This window comes from Pagrus pagrus, assembly GCF_965226575.1.
Source record: "Pagrus pagrus genome assembly, chromosome: 9".
In the NCBI taxonomy this organism is placed as follows: Eukaryota; Metazoa; Chordata; class Actinopteri; order Spariformes; family Sparidae; genus Pagrus; species Pagrus pagrus.
Window position 1 is genome coordinate 18858456 of NC_140193.1, and position 14882 is coordinate 18873337.

The 14882-nt window shown below is 40.8% G+C and overlaps 1 protein-coding gene across 4 annotated transcripts in view; it reads left to right on the top strand.

The window, feature by feature from the left end:
* Positions 1 to 515: 515 nt before the first annotated feature.
* LOC311262401 (FERM and PDZ domain-containing protein 4-like) overlaps positions 516 to 14882 on the top strand; it is a 32636-nt gene continuing 18269 nt past the window's right edge. For 2 of the 4 annotated variants that reach the window (XM_084361741.1, XM_084361742.1), the window contains exons 1-2: positions 520 to 943; positions 9495 to 9611. In XM_084361741.1, coding sequence (XP_084217867.1) covers positions 903 to 943; positions 9495 to 9611 — 158 coding nt within the window. In that variant the 5' untranslated portion in view covers positions 520 to 902. Of the gene's footprint in view, positions 944 to 9494; positions 9612 to 9755; positions 10027 to 14882 lie in introns of those variants that run through there. The other 2 variants (XM_084361744.1, XM_084361743.1) reach the window with 2 other exon arrangements.

Consider the following 14882-nt stretch of genomic DNA (forward strand, 5'->3'; position numbering starts at 1 on the left):
TTTGTTTGTGTCGGGCTGATTGCTAAAATGTTTGGAGGCCCTCTCATAAATGAATGGCCTCATTGAGAGCAAGCGTTTCACAGCTGAACTGTTTGGAAAGGTCAAAACAAATGCAGTGTACAGTATGGGCATCCTAATGTGCAGCTGTGAGGCAGAGACCTCAGCTGGGGAGGGGACACATTAGGTCCTCCTGTCCCTCCAGCTGCTCCTCTGTTGCACTCACATTATGAGCACATCATGCAGTGTGCGTGTGTGTGTGTGTGTGTGTGTGTGTCCTTGTCATTTCATCTCTCTCATCCTTTCCAACCTGTTCCCGCTCTCTGGAAACACACCTCGCGTCTTGAGGATTGATGAGGCGAGCCTTTGGGGAATTCTTGGAAGCTGGCTGCATCCTTCAGTGGTGATTCTTGTGGCCCTCGCTGCCATACGCACACACACAACATCCTCTCACATTCCTCTCTCTTCCACTCTCATCTCCCACCGCCGCCACCACCCCTGTCCCTCCCTCTCTCTCCCTCTGCCCCTGGCTCTCTCTGCCTCTCTTTCCAAAGCTGTTGTTACTGTGCGGCTCCCGCACATCATTCCACCGCGATGGAAATTAAATGAAGGTGGCTTAACGCAGCTAACAGAGGCATGCTTTGAAGGATGTAACCGGGGGAAGCTGCTCTGCCAGATCCTTTTCCATGGGCTGTGGATTTGCGCTGCTGAGGCGAGGACACAGCAATCACTCAGCCATGCAGAAGCCCAGACAACAGGACTAATCTCTCCACCTGACTTGTGGGAGCTCCACTTTTTTTTCTCCTGAATTATTTATTCCTCGCCGCCAAAGACACTGTGGGACAATGGAGCCGGAGTGAAGTAGATGTAAAAATTTGTAGCCTTGACTGCAGTCTGCAGCACACATGGATGTGTTCAGCTTTGTGAAGATGCCAAAGCTGTCAGGGTGAGTCCGCTGGATGCTGCTGCTGTTTTGCTTGTCTGTGTTAAATGTGCCAGTTCATTCTCTAGTAGGTTGTGTCATGTACTCTCGTATAGATTCAGGGAGCAACACGGTGATCACACATGGACCGGGGCGATTAAAAATGCTGAGTTATTGATTGCTCAAGAGAGCAAGTTGTGCAGTCATGTATGATGTGAAGAGAATGAGCAAGTGAGGTGGATGGGAGTGGGGGTGGATGCAGGAGCCGATGCGGCTCATGTATCTAAACTGTCTGCATGTAAGTTAGTAAATTCCTTAGATTGCGGACAGTGTTCGTGGTCTGTTGCTTTGCGTGTTTCGTGATGCCATGGAAGCATGAATGTTCTGGAAAATCAACCGCATTTCACTTCAGTTACCATGGATAATGGTTACCAATTCATATTAGAGTTGTAAGTCATTTGTGGGAGTTTAATAGAATCATCTTCTGTATTTAAATAATTGTGCATGATCTATCTCTGGTCATTACAACCATTGAATATCAGTGGTGATTTAATACTGACTAAGTGGTCAAGTTCACATACCTATGGCCAGAATATTACACTTAAAGATGATGTAGAGCAGTTAAAACCTCGCTGGTTTACGATTAAAACAATATAATAGAAATAAAACAAACCTATTCTTACTCTTTTATTCTCTTTTTTTCTTCATTTCTGTGTAAGAGAGAAGTGAAAATAGAAGTCACGGGAAGTTCGTGATATTTGAAGTGTAAAACCAACAGTCACGAGGAATTCATTCATCGCCAGCGCTGACATCTCACCTTATGCACCCATGGGTCTGCTAGATTGAGTTGATCTGCCCCAGTGGACAGTAATCCTCCTAGGGGATTTGGCTCCATCAGAGACACCACAGACCACTAGCGGTGGGAACAGCTGATCATAAATGTGCGATATAAAATCAGAGGGCTGTTATTTGTCACAAGGATGGCCATTTCATTTCACGTATGAGTCATCAACAGACTGCACATGACACATTTCTTCATCAGTTTTTTTTTTTTTCTTAATAGATCAGATAATTATGTTGGAGAAAGAATTACAGCATTTAACATCATGTTTTTTCTCTGTATGAAAATCACAGCAATTTCTTTTTTTACATGCATTTTTCATTCCCACAGCAGAGCAGGCAGGTATAGTAGCAGGGATTTTACAGCAGATGATAGCACCGTTGTTTTCCACTTAGTATCCCTCCGTGGCAGCATTTATGATGCGGCTCCCAGTGGAACGCCAATGTCACTGCATCCTGTCACTGTTAATAACGCCACACAGTGCTATCCCTGATTATGAGTTACCACTGCTACACTGGCTTTTTTTCTGTTTTGTTTCCTCCCGCTCAGCTGCCAGCCAGAATTTAAGTCAGCGGGATGCTGTTGTGCTAAGGCTGATAGAACACTTTACAGAGGAAACCACACTGTATGTATATATATGTGCAGGCTTACAGTACAAGAAAGAGAGTGTCCCCCCCCCCGTAGTCTCTTCCTCCAGCCTCGCGACGCCCCCAGATGTGTCTGCTGTCAGCAACAAAAGCACGCCCTTGCTTTCATTTCTCTTCCATTCTTTGCTGAGTTTAAATCTAACAAACCTTTCCACACGTTTCATGTTCTGTTATTGAAAGAACTGTCACACTTGTGTCTTAAAAAGCAAGTTTGGGCCTTTCGACCAAAAGGAGTTTTAGCTGCTACTGTTTTGATCTTTCAATGTCGAACTTTGGCTTAACTTAGCCGGAGGCGCTGTTACACTTTTAATACACCCCGTGGGTGTTATGAATGGGGTGTTGGCAACGGTGCTGTGGAGATAATGAGCATGAGCTTCACGTTTTAATGTAGAAAGTGTCAATTATCACTCAATCGCTGTGATTGCCTGACTCAGTGGGGTTGCTAAAATGTGTGTAGGTGATTGCGGGGCATGCTTGCATGGCGTGCTTTAAAGAAGCTCTCAGTTTATTTGTTAGTGTATGGTATTTTTAGTCATTCTTATATAACAGATGGATGCATTCATTTAATGTGCGAGTGGATTTGTTTATGTGGATGGCGTTGGCGTGATTTTTCCTCCACATGAATAATATGGAAGACAGTTAAAGCAAATTTAGTTGGACTGCGCGACTTGACTCCTGGCTGTGTTTCTTACAAAATAGAAAAAATAGAAAATCCATTATGCGTGCCATTGTTCAGGATGTTTTGACTGCAAAGTTTTTGCACAGGAAATCACTGGTCTGGAGACAAATTGATTAGCCTAAATGTTCATCAGAGTACACAAAGACCAAAAGATCTGTCATTTGTGGCTGTTCGAATGAGAAGCTCTCGGGGGAGTGAGTGGATCAGAAATGGCTGAGGGTCAGAAATGGAAGCCAGCTGGCTGCGTGGTGGAAGAGGTCTCAGGCAACCATTTATTTTGATCTGTCCTTTAGAGCTTTTAGCATAAAAGCAGCGAGTAGCACAATGAGGTGCAGGAGAACTCAAGTCTAGGTGCCCGCAGGGTAAGTTCACCACTATATTTGGTCAGTGCTTTGCATGCAGTGCAAAGCACGCCTTGGGAAGACGAGTCATAAAAACACAGATGTCTTTATTTTTGTGTCCATCTCTTTGTAGTCTAATGTGAAGAGTAGATGCCAGGCTGATGCAGCACTGTCTTTTTGTTTTGCTGTTTGACAGGTAAACCTGAGACTCACTCACTCACTCACTCACTCACTCACTCACTCGCAGTGAAATAGCAGGAGGATCGTAGTGGGTGGGCTGTTTCCCAGATGCAGTTCTATTCCCACCCAGAGGAGATTAACTAACCAAAAAACCTTTCTATATAGAGGCACCAGAGAGCAGCTCAGGATAGTGCAGTTTCCCATGGCAACAATATCAGTGCTTGCAAAGACAAACACAGAAATACAATATTCAGCTGGAAAACAGACACTCTCATTCTGAAGTGTTACTGTGCAGAAGATTTCACACACATTGGTTTTGCTGATGTCATATCATCTTTGTTTGCAAGTTGTTTCTTGCATATCAGGTGTTTTCTTGTCTGAAGTGGATAAAAACTGTGATTTGTACGTCACCGAATAAGCGAGAGCAGCAACATGAAATCCACAAATTGAGTGGAATAAATAGCAGATATGTTCTACTGTGCTACCGTATTGACCAAAGGATTAGAGCCGTGCTGGTGGTTTCAGAAGTCAAGCGGAGGGCAGCTGTTTTCTGAAACAAAAGGCGGTGCGTTTGTGCCCTGAACAGAATGGAGGCAGCGAAGGAACAGGGCCTTTAATCAGAGAGGTTCCTCTCTGTCTGAGCCACTTCTCCGCTCCGCTCCCCGGGCCTCCTCCCAGGAGATGGTCATCTCATCTGTCTCTCTGCAGATTTCATATCCAAACAGAATCACATCAGTGGGCTCGCTCTGCGTAAGTGTCTCTGTTTAATTCAAGAGCGCAGAGTAAGCAGCGTCACCACCTATTCACCGTGTGTCTCAAGTCATGCTCGTAGCACTTCACCTCCTGTCACTCAAGGAGGGAGAGGAAATAGCATTTGTTTTTACTCGACTTTGCAGAGAGTTTGGTGTATATGTGTTGTGAAGTGATTGGTGGTAGCAGTGGAGTGGAGGTGATTTCAGATCCGCAGCATGCAGTGGATTCAAGAAAGGCTCAGAAGAAAACGTGCCCGACTTAACCTCTTGGTAACACTTTTTTGAAAGGCCCATGTTTATACGGCATTATAAGGCATTTTACATGATGTTTGAAAACAATAATCATAACTCATTATTACTGCAATGTTTATAATGTAATAGAAACAACAGAATTGTGCAAAATAGGGGCAATCCTTTCATTGTAAACCTGTTAAAAAATACATGTTACAGCGTTTTGTATGCTGTTCTTGCATTTCAGAAAGCAAACACTTAGTAAGTTTGTAATTTATAACCTGTTTTTAATGGATTACATCTTCCTGCAACAGGGATTTCACTACTTCACTGTTGTTGTAATGTATTACAACAATGATTTCTTTCAACAGTGAGTGACCAGCAATTATAAAGAATTGATACATGACCTTACAAGTCATTACATAATGCTGTAAAATGTGTTGTTATTATTATTTAAAAGCATTCTGAATATTGATAATTGCATATGACTATAGGCACGCTTCGTAAATGTGTTTATAATATAATCTCTAGATTATATATATACGCTGATGTCTAGAGACATCAGCGTCATAATGACTTATCATTATTGTTATAAAGCATTGTAAATATTCATGAGTGATGTGATTACAGATTATTACACATTCTGATTCATTACAATAATTACAATAATGCATTATAATGTATTATTGACATGTGTGTCCTAGAAAGTGATACCTAATTATTAATCTAATTTCATTACATAAGTTCAAATGAAAGGGTTTTCCAGTCATGTTGAGCCATCAATTAATTAAATAACTACACGTGTGATTTATTACAGGTGACAGAATAACCAATTTGAAATGCATTACTTTAATGTATAATAATAGAACAATAAACATTTGAAAAGCTCATTATGTTTATGTAGAATCCTCCTCACCTGTGTAAGTAATAACCGAATAAAGACATAAGGTAACGTTGGCATTAACCAGATTTATTCAGATTGACTCAACATGTAGAAACACTTTGGATGTCACTAATTACAACTACTCAAATTACTGCAATTAAGTCATTTTTGGGGTACTTGTACTTATACGTAGTTATCTACTTAGTTATTTTAAAATAAGAATTTAGTACAATAACAATAGTACAAAGTATTACATTATGGTACAATTGGAAATAACATCTAAACCTTTCATCTCCAATTTTGTCTGATCACAATCAGGCCAAAACTCGACAAAAGACAAAAAACTCTGCAGCAGGTGCAGGTCTGGAGAGGTGATCATGACCACTGAACAGAACACAGCAGGAGTTGGGAGTAATTTAGACTGAAGATTTCGAGAAACAAATCTCGTTGCTGCTATTGATAATGCATTAAACATCAATGGTTAAAATAGTAATAGTTTTACTTGTAACCAAATAATATCTAAGTAACGTAACTGTACTTGAGAATAGATTTTCAGCACTCTTTCCACCACTGGTTATATGTGACACTTTCAAACTTATGAAATCAAATTAGATGGAACATGTATAGTTTTTTTTAGAGAATTGATAAAGATTTGAAGGTCTGTGGCGGACGGGTTTCGGACCATTAAGTTTTGGCGCAGATCTGAACAAAGGGAAGGGATCCAGGAACTTTGCGCTCTACTGAGTGCCATTCTAGTTCTATCTTTAAATAATGTAGCTGCAGCAACATGACTGTAATAAGTGTGCGTCTGTGTGTACGTGCATTTGATGTATGCTGTCAAAATGTTGCTCATACATAAGACATTAACTGTACAGTCGATCCTATGAGACTGGGTCTTGTATTCAATCACAAACTAAACTGGCTGCACTGGAAGAGAATAATGTGATGCCTAATTGACGATGGCGTATGCAAAGGAAAATGGAGATTAATAAGCCTCTCTGGACCGGCCCTGGATACTTCCTTTTCTCTCAACCAGTGCATGCTGGGAAAGCTGTTGAGTTTCATCTTCAGGCAATGAGCATGTGCAGAAAATGTAAGCAAAACCATGAGCAGATGCAGAGAAGATAACTTTCTGAACACCCCATGAAGAAACACACTTCTTAAATTCTCAATATACATAATGGCAGGCATGTGGCACCAGAGTGTGGTCTCATATAGCCAGCCCACATGGAGATTGTTGGTGTAAATTATTCAAACTAACTTGAGTGTCTGTGTTGGAATGTGCTCTCCTTAGCTGTGCCTTGTCCATAATGCATAGTTACTCCCAACATTAACAGGATTTCAGCCTCGGAGAACGTGCCCGAATGCTTCGTCACAACCGGCTTGCGCTCGGAGAGATGAAAGTGAAAGTGAACGGCTGTGATAAAGCGAGGATCACGTTGATCATGCAAGTTTTATGAGGGACTGAAAAGTGATCTTTTCCTCATCTCTCAGGCAGGACAATCGCAATAATATCTTCCAAATTCTAAATGACAAAGTTGTGTGACAGACTTTTGCCACTTTTCATCTTCATAAGATGCACAAAATCTTCGAATCTAGATGATGAAACCCTGATGTTTATTTGCTGTGGTTGCAAAGGCTTTCATAGTTGCATTGTATTGTATTGATTTTCACAAGCTATGAGTCATTTTTCTTGTAATGTCTGTTAAAGATGACTTTTTGTTTGCTACTGAATAGTAACGTAAGCCGCATCCAAGGATAAACACAGACACTTTGCCATGCATTTTGCTGTTTTGGTGCAATTTGTCCTGAGAGAATTCCACATTCGCTTCCAGCTTCTTCTTCTAATTGTCCTCGCTCTGACTCTTGGGTAACCTGTTCATGAATTGTGCAGCATGGCTTGCCCACTTGGCGCTCGATTACTTAGTCCGATGTGACTGTGCAGGCATTATTTATTAATGCCGGCTGAGGAAGATCAGTTTCACTGTCCGCCAGTGTGGGTGAACCTTTTCAGCCTTCTCTGTGAAGCCGGAGTGCAGCAACTCAATGGCATAATGCACCTCCTGCCTGCAGACAAAAGAAATCAAAGATCGCAGTATCCATGACTGTAGCGTTAATGCAGAGACACTGTGGCTGAGGGACAGTAAATGGATTTTGTGGAAGAATTTGTCAGCTCAGGAACATATTTTGAGGGCACAGCATCTGAAACTGTGAGTACAATGCGCTTTATTGTGTTGTAGACACTTGGAAAGTGTCAAACGTACCCTCGCCAGAGGTGTAATCCTGGGAAAATACCAATTCATTGACTTTTTATTTGTCGCATCTCTCGACTAAAACATGTCATTCTGCTCCTGTTAAACTTTGTTTATATTTGGCGGACCCTGCCACCTTTCTAGCTTCAAACAGTGTTTTGGGGACCTTATTTTCCTCTGAGAACAGCTTGTTTTTATTCAGTTATGGAAAAATAAATATTTCTGAGTTCATATTATAACCTCAATAATATTGTAAATATTAAAAATGTCTTCTCCAAAACTACACAGAGCCCCTTTAACATGGCTGTTATCCCAGAAGCTGAAATGTAGGCTAACAAGTAGGACTCATCGATGAGGCAAACATGGCTCTGACAGTGTCAGACAGTATCCAGTTTTGTCTACACACATCATTTGAGCTGCAGGAAATGTGTTTCTAAATATACACCATACTCGAGGCCTGCTCCCAGCTAATGTACTGTGGGTCAAATAAATCCATATCTGTGTGGAAATGCTAATATCCCCCAAACGCAGCACTGTATTGGGAAAGAAATCACATTGCTTCCTGTGTTGACTAAAAAATTTAGTGCACAAAAGAAAAACACCATGTTCAGCTACAGTAAGGACTCTTTTATGAATTAATTATGGTTTAATGCAGCCAGTAGTAGTAGGTGTGTTTTGTTAATTAGCTGAAGTGACCCTAGGATGTACTTCATTTTGTAGCCAACTCTCGCTTTACAATATTTTCTTTCTCTCGGCTTGTGTTGACGGTATTTTATTCATATCTCATGAAATGGGCACGTGCGCCAATGCAGACTGCGCTCACAGGCACACCCCACATGAAGACACACACAGATACAAGCACACACCCTGCACACAATTTATTATCGCCGGTACAGTAACTGGGGAAACATTTAGAGGGGAAGAAAGAGGAGCTTTGAATAATGAATGCGAAGAGCCCTGTTACACGGCAGACAAGCCTTTGAAGTGACATAACTTACTGCCACCGCTTTCATAGCATCACCAGTGTGCAGACACAAAGACAGAGATAAAGGAAGGACGAGGATAGAGGGGGTGGGTGCTGGGGTGCAGACAAAAAGAGAGATGAAAACATTTTAACCAATTACAGTTCTTCTAAATACCTGCACTCTGCCAACTTGTAGCACAGTGGGGGGGATTGTTGCACGCAGAATTGTGTTTTGTTGGTAAAATCAGAAAAATCAGCTGAAATTGAGATTTAGCCAGGCGCCGCCTTGCATACAAAAGCCTACAATAATTGTTTTTTTGTGTGTGAAAAGATGGTCATAGCTGGTTGTATTCTGTGATAAACTTGATCAAATCTTCACGGCATTATGCAAATCGAATAACCACTTTATAAGAGAGTTCCTCTGGGCTTTCTTTTACTAAAGAACGTGCTGACATCTAGAAATAATAGCAATTTCATGGCTCTCAAAGCGTAAGAGTGAGGCATGACAACTCCGCCTGTGTCTAGCTTACGTAATTAATTTGATTTGTATTCACTGAGTGAACTGTGCGGCTGTGGAACATTGTTTGTCACGCTGGAATCGCTCTCTTATCACTCGGGTTGAATCGCTTCACATCAGCTATTTCTATTATTATTTTCTATGACAAGTTTTATTTTTTGAAAGATTAGATTAACTGGATTTCCAGACATCCTTGCGGTTTGATACGACAGGTGTTATGCAAGAAGATTTTTTACTAAAAATACACATTATGATATAAAGTTGATTTACGTTGAAAATCTCTTGCAGCCACAGGACCAAATCCTCCGGCTGGCCGCCCCCGTCAGGGACCTGGAGCTCTTCGCAGGGACCCCCCAATGGCTGGGACATGGGCACCAGTAGAGAGGGGCGTGACTGCTACATCAAGTAAGTGCCCTGTGTTTAAAGAAACAGAGGGGGAGCTCTCTGCTGTCCCAGATGTTTCAGATGCTCTGCCAACCTGTGATTATTCCAGCCACGTCACTGCCTCCACACTGTCTCCATCTGTGCATTCAGAATACTGATTCTCTGTTCCCTCCACTGCTGCGCACACTCTGCCCCTGCCTCCTCTCACTCTCTCTCGCACTCTCACGCACCCACCACACTCCTCGTGCCGTCTCCCAAAACGCAAGGAGAGGGCTTTGGAGAGTATGCACGACGCGGTGCTGCCGCTGATGAAGAAATTCACCTGTGCGGGGACTTTGTTTTAATCTGAGAGTCTGCACTCCCCTCGGAGGATGCCGGGCTGTAGTGCCATAATTGATCCTCGGTAATTGGCACTTTTGGATATCTGCGCAGGCAGGTAAAAAGAAACTCTCTACTGGCTCTTTATATGTTTGTGTGCACATGTTCCAACAAGTGAGTGTGCTGCTTGTTTCATCTGTGCTGTTGATGCGGCTGCTCTTTGCTCTGTTTTGCACACCAGAGACGTGCAACATGAATTCACACTAGATCTAAAAATATTGCTGCATTTATGAACCCCTGTGCATACCAGATTGTGACTGATTTTGGAAAAAATGTTGCTCCTTTTATTCGTTCACAATGTTGTCACTTCTTCTAATCCAAATATTCATTATAATTAAAAGACATGCATCGCAGTCTTTGCATCCTAGATGCATCTTTGTAACGTGAGAAAATCTGTACATTTGCATGCTTTGTGGAATATGAGGTGAGGCACTTGTCACACATGGGTTATAGCATGAGAAGCGTGATGTCAGAGGAGTTATATAAGAAGTGAGGAGCAGTGAAAGTGCCTGGATGCAGAGTGTGCCTGGATGAGGCAGATCACAGAGGCTGTTATGGTTCCAGCTTTAGCTTCTTCTTTTTTTTTTTTCTTCTTTTTTTTAGGTTTGAGTAACACTCATGAATAAACAAATGTCTGTGTCTGTAATTGTCCGTGGCCATCTGAGTTTGTCAAGGCTACGGGGGGCCGATGCTAAATTGTCGTATCTCTCAGTGGAACACATGTCTAGCCTGCGTGACGGGAGCACATGAATAAGGCAGTAGTCATTTAATATTTACAGTGTGACTCACGGTATTTAACATAGATGTGATGTAGTTTGGAGAGTGCTGCGTCTGTATTACGGAGGATTCTTCAACAGATTCCTCAAAATGACAGATTCAACAGAGACTGAAATGAGACTAGGTGGCAGCACAAGTACTTAAATCAACCCAATCAAAGCATTTATCCCATTTAATAGACAAAGTTAGGTTCCATATGGGAGGTTTAGAAAATTCACAGTTGCTAGTCCCCTAAAAGGAGGAGTGACACAGCAGAAAAAAAAAACATTATGCCAATACACACTGGCTGTGATTGCATAATTTGAAAAACAGGACAAATATAACCGCCTCAGCACCAACAAACTGTGAGCCGTGTCAGAGCAAATTCACAGTGAGAGTAGCAGGATATTGCTTTTAGTAATGAGCTCAAGCCACTTTTTCCAAAACATGCTTTATGAAAATAGTCTTTGAACAGTGACAGTCTCCCAGCTCATTTTCCTTCATCTTGTTAACCTTATAGCTCACAGTGCGCCTTCTGATTGCCGTGTAGAGCGTTGTGGTGCTACACTCGCAGCTAATGAGTATGATTAGGGGCCATTAGATGCATGGCTGTCTGCACAATGGGAATCCAGCCATGTTTAGCAGGTGGCCTTGGAGGGGAGGAGACGGCACTCTTCCTGAATGCACAGGTCCATATGGTTTTGGTTTGTGCACAATCTGTTGAGATGAGAAATAAGACTGACGCAGAACACAAAAGTAAATGTATCTGAGAAATGTGAGGCGAAAGAGCTCACCATGCAGTTATTGTTGTTGTTATGAGCTGCTGCATAATGACTGTCAAAATACCATGAAACCAATTCCTTGTTTTATTGTTGGTGTGACGAGGTTGAGAACAAAACGTGTCACTTTAAGAGGCATTACAATAAACTTTATTATAATTAAAGACATTGTAGGGGAAACAGAGATAAAAGATAAATGCTATCTGACTCTTTGTATGGAGGCTCGAGTGTGCCACGAAAATATTTACTATGGTTATTTATAAAATTTTACAGATATATTTAGAAAACACTTTCTAAATTATACAATAAAAATATATTGTGTTTATGCTGTCCCACATTGTGTGTTATGAACATTTTGCCTACTTTCCTATGTTATGTGGAAAATCCCTATAATGTTATATATATATATATATATATATATATATATGCAATGTGTTATATGAGAAAAATAAAGTCAAAAGACACACAAATATACATATATAAGACCTATAAGGGCCTTAAATAATTAAGTTAGTCAAATAATGCTTGTTTTTTATTGAAAGGTCATTACTGTGATTGTGAATTAATTATTTAAAAAACTTTGTTGGGTCCAAAATGATTGTTTTTTTCATCTCTGTGTAAGAATTCTGACAGTTGGTTCCAGCTTCTAACAAGGTTTGTCAGACGATAGTATAACTCCGTTGGTATCTCATGGTATTTGTGTCTTGTCAGTGATCAACAGTCTTGGTAGTTGCCAATTTGTGAAAAAAGGTCAGCAACTTTAGCTAGCATTTTCTAGCTAACGTTAGCAATGTTGGCGAGTGCACAAACTGACAACCACTGGGCAGATGATTCAATCAACAGCAGTGTTGTAACGGGAATGCAATGGATGCAATCTTATTTTTAAGATTGAGTGTTTCTCTGTAGATCACCTCAGGTATAGTACAGGGACAACCCACTCACCTCATTATTTTCGATTCCACCACCACCTTTTCAGTTTTGTTACTGTGGGCTTTGCACATACCATCGCCAGGCTCTCTGCCTGCCCATACCACTGAACCACACAGAAACCAGACACTTATTAATCAATGCATTTTCCAAATACATTTTATTTTGAAATGTAACTTTTTGTTACTCTTACATTTTGTCTTCCTCTCACATACTGTACCTTTTCCGCTGATATACGTAAAGTAATATATTTATATTATATTTAAAAAATAAGTATGTAATGTTTTTTCACATTTTAATTTTAAGTGAGACACAATGGGTGCATGTATTTGAATCTATCAATCAGTGTGTACTTGTGTTGGTGTAAGAATGATTAAGCAGTTTGTGAGCTGTTGTTGTGATGATACACAAAGTTATCTGGGCAAATCGCCCACATTTAGTGACTAATAGATCAAGTGATTAAAACACTTGAAAGGCGGTTAATGTGTTTTGCCTTTAGCTTACTTTTCCCATACTTACTTTTACAATATTGGCGTACAATTAGCAAGCACTAAGACTGCTCTATGTACAGTAAAAAACAAAAGTAGTTGAAGCATGTTGAGTGTCCCAATTTAAATATGTGGAATTGTGGTTTTAATTTGTTTGATTTCTTAATCTGACAATGTGGTTCTTTACCTAAATTTGTATGCAGGAAAGAGAAAGAGAGAGGACGCTGACTTTATCTTTTCATTACACCTCAATAAAAATGTGTTCCTCAACTCAGCGGATGCCTCGTGGTTATGTAATTTTTAATTGAAACAAAGAGGATAATATCTTAATACTTTTATTATTGCCTCTGCATAATAGTCACGCAGTTTATAATATATTAGCTTCTATTATCATTTCAATATAATCAGTAACACAACACTTTAGTGCCATTTCTTTAATTACCAGCATCTGCAGCATATTTTGCACATTATCTGCTGGTTTCTTGAACAACACATTTCCTTCTGATAAAAGAGACAAGCTCTTCCATGAAGGTGTTTTTGCTACTTTCTAAGCAATGCACAAGTTTAGTCTTACTGCAGATGTATTGCTGCCACAAAGGTCTCTTACTCATTTTTTCTCCCTTTTACATGACAAAAGCATACAGAGCAAAACAAGGGAGGGGGAGGAGGGACGACAGCATCGTCCTTGTAATAGTAAGCAGTCGGATTTATTTAAAACGTCTTAATTTAGAGAAACCTTCGCGAAGACGGTGCAGTAATAGTTCCTCAAATTAAAGAGAACAGCAGCAAAATGTTTGGACCTTCAGCTGAGAGGAGACGACAAAACATGTTTTTATCTCCTATAGATCATTGTAGCTTTAGCTACATGCTGCGGCCCAACAATAAAGACCCTGTTTTACTAGAACTGGCTTGTAAAGTCAATGTTTACTGACTGGTTAGGGCTGAGCATTTGGTGTATGTATATAAAATCAATATTTTAAGTCTGTAAAGGTGAACGGGAGGGCATCAAAGAAGAGTGGGTTCACTTTTAGTTCAGATAGAGGTTGAAAAAAACCCGATACAGACTTTCTTTCCACCCCCCTTTATCTCCTGTCTGTCTAGCGGCTCCATTTTACATCCTAATGACAGACCACATGTTCAGGTTTTTTCTGGTTTGCAGCTCTGGGAAAGAATCGCTGAATCCTCCTCGAAAATATCAGTTGACAATCATCTCGCTTTGAACATCTTGTTGCCGTTGTTCTTTTTTTCATAGTATTGGATTTGCGATTGACAGATCTCACTGTGTCTTTGTGCCGTGAAAGATTAATTGTTAGTATTTAGTGGTGAACAGTACATGTGTCAAGAATAACTGTGAATTACACACTGTCTGCCCACGGCTTTAATTAACCAACACTGTTGGCACCATACGGTGCTGCCTCTGCTGCTGCTTATGCAGTCAGAGAGGGTAGAGAAACACTGTATAAACTCTGATCACAGGATATGTGAAAGCTACATACATTTTGCATGTCTAAAGCAATAATAACTGCATTGCCTGGACGAAGGAAACTGCATAGATCAGGGTACATTAGGTTCAAACTGTACAGTCTAGGTTTGCTGCCAGCTATCGAGGGCAGGTTCTCACTGTCATCGAGATAGCAAATCTTAAACTCTGGCAGTCAGGAGGTTTCAACAGCATGACACTCTACAGCATACCTGCCCTGCATCTTTATTAGCCTATTCTGTGACACATATAACAGTGTGAGTACTACAGAAACCTGTAACTGCCTCTTGGTGAAACACACAGTGGATAGCTGCAATGTGAGAATACAAACATTGGAGCTTGATTACCATCGCCCACATGTTCTATTTTTGCAGCATCGCTCCTTATTTCAAAACAATATCATCTGGCATCTTGTCTCCAGACATTTAGAGGATTTAGACTCTGCACAGTTAGCAGTTACATTTATTACTGCCACCTTTACTGA